Source organism: Chelon labrosus, assembly GCF_963514085.1.
Source record: "Chelon labrosus genome assembly, contig: SCAFFOLD_39, whole genome shotgun sequence".
In the NCBI taxonomy this organism is placed as follows: Eukaryota; Metazoa; Chordata; class Actinopteri; order Mugiliformes; family Mugilidae; genus Chelon; species Chelon labrosus.
In genome coordinates, this window is record NW_028181538.1 from 311,311 (window position 1) to 317,583 (window position 6,273).

The 6,273-nt window shown below is 57.1% G+C and overlaps 2 protein-coding genes across 3 annotated transcripts; one reads left to right on the forward strand and one right to left on the reverse strand.

Moving 5' to 3' along the window:
* Positions 1-94: 94 nt before the first annotated feature.
* On the reverse strand, positions 95-837 carry sft2d3 (SFT2 domain containing 3). Its single transcript, XM_084575382.1, has one exon. It carries the CDS (start codon positions 828-830, stop codon positions 150-152), a length of 681 nt encoding a protein of 226 aa, XP_084431508.1. The 5' UTR covers positions 831-837; the 3' UTR covers positions 95-149.
* Positions 828-4,063, forward strand: LOC311509931 (dual specificity protein phosphatase 18). 2 transcript variants are annotated; one of them, XM_084575384.1, is made up of 3 exons: positions 828-949; positions 1,154-1,191; positions 2,205-4,063. In XM_084575384.1, exon 3 carries the CDS (start codon positions 2,242-2,244, stop codon positions 2,851-2,853), a length of 612 nt encoding a protein of 203 aa, XP_084431510.1. In that variant the 5' UTR covers positions 828-949; positions 1,154-1,191; positions 2,205-2,241; the 3' UTR covers positions 2,854-4,063. The 2 variants fall into 2 exon arrangements, with proteins under 2 accessions (XP_084431510.1, XP_084431509.1); XM_084575383.1 differs by lacking the exon at positions 828-949 and having other exon boundaries at positions 1,068-1,191.
* Positions 4,064-6,273: the final 2,210 nt, after the last annotated feature.

Sequence of the window (6,273 nt, forward strand, 5' to 3'; positions counted from 1 at the left end):
CGGAGGCCCCCTGGAGACCCCCCCTGGAGGCCCCCGGAGGCCCCCTGGAGACCCCCCCCTGGAGGCCCCCCGGAGGCCCCCCCGCCCCCCCTAGTCTGGGACCTGCCGCAGGCTTGGAGCTCCGCCCGGTCTGTTGCTCCCGGTCCCGCTCAGATCGGCATGGTTTTCCCGGTGACGGTCCTTTTAATGGCGGACGCCGCCATCCCTCCCATGAAGCGGATCCCGGCGCTGCCTCCGGGCAACAGCGACACCACGTAGCCGACGATGACGGTGACCTGCAGGGCAGCACCCAGCGCGGTCAGCACGGTGCTGTGGAGGCTCAGCGCCGCGTACAGGGTCCCTCCGAGGGCGCAGAGGTACAGCGCTGCTCCGGGGGAGGTGGGCAGGCCGGCGGCCAGTCTGCTGGGGCCCCTCAGAACCGCCGCTGCCGCTATGGCGAACAGAGAACCGAGCGACCACAGCAGCGCGAACTTCCGGGCGTAGAGCAGCAGCAGCGGCGCGTAGAGCGCGGAGAGTCCGAAACACAGCGCGGAGAACGACACGCACACCCCGAAGGCCACCAGCCGCTGCCGCCGACTCAAGCCCGGCAGGCAGGGGTCCGGCTCGGCCGACCACGGCCAAGAAAAGCCGCTGTTTCCACTGGAGCTTGGGCCAGACGGGCTGCCACCGCGGCTCCCGGACCACGGACTGGACCAGCGGCCGAACCAACTCCCGGGGACCGGCTCCGGGTCGCCCAGGTCCACCGTGGTGCTGGAGCTGGACTGGGAGATGGTCTTGGCGCCTTTGGACTGAGCCAGGTACTCCTGGAGCTGTCGGTTCAGTTCCGCCATCACGGAGGAAGCTAACTGGCTAACTGTTTGTTAGCGGCACTTCTTCTTCTTCTTCGCTGATTCTCGTCTTGTCGTCTTGTCTTCAGTCGGTGCGCCGCTGCCCCCAGCGGACAGAGGAGGTATTACACCCAGAATGAAAGCAGCAGCAAAGCTCCGACAACATCCTGAAAACAAGAAGCACCAATAAAGAGCTGCTGTTTATGCTGGTTTATGTTTAATTATTTGGTTCTCAGAGTCACTGCTCTTAGTTTTAATAAGTCACGTGACTTCAGGTCCAGTCTTCAGCTAAATTTAACCCTTGAGGTGATTGGCTGTTCCAACAGATCCATGTATGGAGCCAGAGAGCAGCGACAGGCAGCAGGTAACACATGGACCCACGTTAAGATCATTATCATTATTATTATTATTATTATTAATGTTATTAATCAGGTGACGTCATCATCGATCATGTTCAGGTGTAAAACCAACAAATTTAAACTTTTATCTTCAAAACAGCTGCTGCAGGACTCACAGAGCTAGGCTACATAAGCTAGGCTACATAAGCTAGGCTAACAGTGTACCCCTGATTCTACATAAGCTAGGCTACCTGTATCCTCTTCACTCCACGCTGCATGCTAAACTAGGCTAATAGTTTCCTCTTGATTCTACATAAGCCAAGGAACTTGCGTCCTCTTCATTCCAGGCTACATGCTAAGCTAGGCCAACTGTGTCCTCTTATTGCAGGCTACATGCTAAGATAGGCTAACTGTGTCCTCTTCATTCTAGGCTACATGCTAAGCTAGGCTAATTGTCCTCTTCTTACAGGCTACATGCTAAGCTAGGCTAACTGTGTCCTCTTCTTACAGGCTACATGCTAAGCTAGGCTAACTGTGTCCTCTTCTTACAGGCTACATGCTAAGCTAGGCTAATTGTCCTCTTCTTACAGGCTACATGCTAAGCTAGGCTAACTGTGTCCTCTTCTTACAGGCTACATGCTAAGCTACCCTGTTCCTCTTCTTACAGGCTATATGCTAAGCTAGGCTAACTGTGTCCTCTTCATTCTAGGCTACATGCTAAGCTAGGCTAACTGTGTCCTCTTCTTACAGGCTACATGCTAAGCTACCCCAACCCTGTTCCTCTTCTTACAGGCTATATGCTAAGCTAGGCTAACTGTGTCCTCTTCTTACAGGCTGCATGCTAAGCTAGGCTAACTGTGTTCTCTTCTTACAGGCTACATGCTAAGCTAGGCTAACTGTGTCCTCTTCTTACAGGCTACATGCTAAGCTAGGCTAACTGTGTCCTCTTTTTACAGGCTACATGCTAAGCTAGGCTAACTGTGTCCTCTTTTTACAGGCTACATGCTAAGCTAGGCTAACTGTGTCCTCTTCATTCTAGGCTACATGCTAAGCTAGGCTAACTGCATCTCCAGCAGATGGCGCTCTCTCAGATCACCCCAACTCTGTTCCTCAGCGGAGCCGACGCCCCCCTGAACGCGGCGCTAGTTTCTCAGAAAGGCATCACCCTGATCGTGAACGCCACCCTCTGCCACGCCTGCCCCGCCTACCCTGGCGTGGAGTGCGTGCGGGTCCCCGTCCCCGACCTGCCCAGCGCTCGTCTGGGGGACCACTTCGACCGGGTGGCCGAGCGCATCCATGGCAACCGAGCAGGAGGCACTCTGGTGCACTGTGCCGCCGGGATGAGCCGCTCACCGGCGCTGGTGATGGCGTACCTGATGCGGTACCGGGCCGTGACCCTGCGGCAGGCGCACCGCTGGGTGCAGGACAGTCGGCCCTACGTCAGGCTGAACGCAGGCTTCTGGGAGCAGCTGCTGCAGTACGAGAGGAGGCTGTACGGCAGGAACACTGTCAGGGTTGCCGAGGAGACGCCGCCTTGGACCCCGCGGTTGGCGAGGGCGGCGCCGGCTCAGCAGCAGAACCGCCAGCCGACGCTGGTACCCGGGTCACCTGTGATGACGCCTCGGTCTCTGGTTCTGACAGGAACCAAATCAAGGAGAGGGTCCAAGTCCAGCAGCATCAAAGTCTGAGTCTCTGAGGACAAACCACCAGGTGGTTTGTCCTCAGACGATCAAGACTCATAATAAATTATAATACACAGCCTCGCCAAAATAAAAGTCTCCACCTGGATCAAACAGGTATTCACCTCCTGTTGGATAATTACTGCATGGGTGATTATCTTTCAGCTGACAACAAGTTATTTAAGCCCAACTGATGCAATGAGTAGCTTCTCATTCCTTCAACAACCATGTCTAAAGACACATCCTGTGGTCGTCTGTTTGAGAAGGGTCAAATCATTGGCATGCATCAAGCAGAGAAAACATCTAAGGAGATTGTAGAAACTACTAAAACTGGGTTAAGAACTGTCCAAGGCATTATTAAAAACTGGAAGGATAGTGGAGAAGCATCAGGGTAAGAAGAGAGGCAGATGAAGTGATGCACCCATCATGCCTAGTGTCTACTGTGCAAGCCTGTGGGGGCAGTGCTATGATCTGGGGTTGCTGCAGTTGCTCAGGTGTAGGTTCAGCAACATTATGAGGTCAGCTGACTACCTGAATATACTGAATGACCAGGTTATTCCATCAATGGATCATATTCCAAGATGACAATGTCAGGATTCATGGGGCTCAGATTGTGAAAGAGTGATGGAGATAAATCTGGAGACATGAGAGAAGATGACAGAATGAGCTGTGATCAGATAGAGGAGGTCCACTGAAGTACTGTATTATTAATATTATGGTATGTGAACCCTGAGGAACTCTTTGATTTAAATAACCTTTAAATGAATCAGCTGATCAGTGTTGCTATGACGACATTCTGTTTGTCTCTGATGTTTGAAGATGTTCTCTGTGGAACCCTGTCTATGTTCCACCTGCAGGTCTGATTGGAACATTACCTTCAAAATAAAAGCAGTTTACATTATTAAAGCAGTAAAAGCTCAGTGAAGAAAAACAATGTTTTTGAATAATTGTTCAATTAAATGAAAACTTAACGTCTAAATCAAGACGTCTCGTCTTTTACTCCTTGAAAGGTTTTTTTTACAGGTTTTTCTTGTGAAATCGCTCAAAGGAAGTTACTCTCTGCTCCCCTCTGCTCCCCTCTGCTCCTCTCTGCTCCCCTCGGCTCCCCTCGGCTCCTCTCTGCTCCTTTCGGCTCCTTTCGGCTCCTTTCGGCTTCCCTCTGCTCCTCTCGGCTCCCCTCGGCTCCCCTCGGCTCCCCTCTGCTCCCCTCGGCTCCTCTCGGCTCCTCTCGGCTCCCCTCTGCTCCTCTCTGCTCCTCTCGGCTCCTTTCGGCTCCTCTCGGCTCCCCTCTGCTCCTCTCTGCTCCTCTCGGCTCCTCTCGGCTCCTCTCGGCTCCCCTCTGCTCCCCTCTGCTCCTCTCTGCTCCTCTCGGCTCCTCTCGGCTCCTTTCGGCTCGTTTCTGCTCCTTTCGGCTCCTCTCTGCTCCCCTCTGCTCCTCTCGGCTCCTGTCGGCTCCTCTCGGCTCCTCTCTGCTCCCCTCGGCTCCTCTCTGCTCCCCTCTGCTCCTCTCTGCTCCTTTCGGCTCGTTTCGGCTCGTTTCTGCTCCTCTCGGCTCCTTTCGGCTCGTTTCTGCTCCTCTCGGCTCCTCTCGGCTTGTTTCTGCTCCTCTCGGCTCCTGTCGGCTCCTCTCGGCTCCTCTCTGCTCCCCTCGGCTCCTCTCTGCTCCCCTCTGCTCCTCTCTGCTCCTCTCGGCTCGTTTCGGCTCGTTTCTGCTCCTCTCGGCTCCTTTCGGCTCGTTTCTGCTCCTCTCGGCTCCTTTCGGCTCGTTTCTGCTCCTCTCGGCTCCTCTCGGCTTGTTTCTGCTCCTCTCGGCTCCTCTCGGCTTGTTTCTGCTCCTCTCGGCTCCTTTCGGCTCGTTTCTGCTCCTCTCGGCTCCTCTCGGCTCGTTTCTGCTCCTCTCTGCTCCTCTCGGCTCCTCTCGGCTTGTTTCTGCTCCTCTCGGCTCCTCTCGGCTTGTTTCTGCTCCTCTCGGCTCCTTTCGGCTCGTTTCTGCTCCTCTCGGCTCCTCTCGGCTTGTTTCTGCTCCTCTCGGCTCCTTTCGGCTCGTTTCTGCTCCTCTCGGCTCCTCTCGGCTCGTTTCTGCTCCTCTCTGCTCCTCTCGGCTCCTGTCGGCTCCTCTCGGCTCCTCTCGGCTCCCCTCTGCTCCTCTCGGCTCCCGTCGGCTCCTCTCTGCTCCCCTCGGCTCCTCTCTGCTCCCCTCTGCTCCTCTCTGCTCCTCTCGGCTCGTTTCGGCTCGTTTCTGCTCCTCTCGGCTCCTTTCGGCTCGTTTCTGCTCCTCTCGGCTCCTTTCGGCTCGTTTCTGCTCCTCTCGGCTCCTCTCGGCTTGTTTCTGCTCCTCTCGGCTCCTTTCGGCTCGTTTCTGCTCCTCTCGGCTCCTCTCGGCTCGTTTCTGCTCCTCTCTGCTCCTCTCGGCTCCTGTCGGCTCCTGTCGGCTCCTCTCGGCTCCTCTCGGCTCCCCTCGGCTCCTCTCTGCTCCTCTCGGCTCCCCTCTGCTCCTCTCTGCTCCTCTCGGCTCCTTTCGGCTCCTCTCGGCTCCCCTCTGCTCCTCTCTGCTCCTCTCGGCTCCTTTCGGCTCCTCTCGGCTCCCCTCTGCTCCTCTCTGCTCCTCTCGGCTCCCCTCTGCTCCTCTCTGCTCCTCTCGGCTCCTTTCGGCTCGTTTCTGCTCCTTTCGGCTCCTCTCTGCTCCTCTCTGCTCCCCTCTGCTCCTCTCGGCTCCCGTCGGCTCCTCTCTGCTCCCCTCGGCTCCTCTCTGCTCCCCTCTGCTCCTCTCTGCTCCTCTCGGCTCGTTTCGGCTCGTTTCTGCTCCTCTCGGCTCCTTTCGGCTCGTTTCTGCTCCTCTCGGCTCCTTTCGGCTCGTTTCTGCTCCTCTCGGCTCCTCTCGGCTCCTCTCGGCTCCTCTCGGCTTCTCTCGGCTCCTGTCGGCTCCTGTCGGCTCCTCTCGGCTCCTCTCGGCTCCTCTCGGCTCCTCTCGGCTCCTCTCGGCTCGTTTCTGCTCCTCTCGGCTCCTCTCGGCTCCTCTCGGCTTGTTTCTGCTCCTCTCGGCTCCTGTCGGCTCCTGTCGGCTCCTCTCGGCTCCTCTCGGCTCCTCTCGGCTCCTGTCGGCTCCTCTCGGCTCCTCTCGGCTCCTCTCGGCTCCTCTCGGCTTGTTTCTGCTCCTCTCGGCTCCTCTCGGCTCCTCTCGGCTCCTGTCGGCTCCTGTCGGCTCTTCTCGGCTCCTCTCGGCTCCTCTCGGCTCCTCTCGGCTCCTGTCGGCTCCTCTCGGCTTGTTTCGGCTCCTCTCGGCTCCTCTCGGCTCCTGTCGGCTCCTCTCGGCTCCTCTCGGCTCGTTTCTGCTCCTCTCGGCTCCTCTCGGCTCCTCTCGGCTCCTCTCGGCTCCTGTCGGCTCCTGTCGGCTCCTCTCGGCTCCTCTCGGCTCGTTTCTGCTCCTCT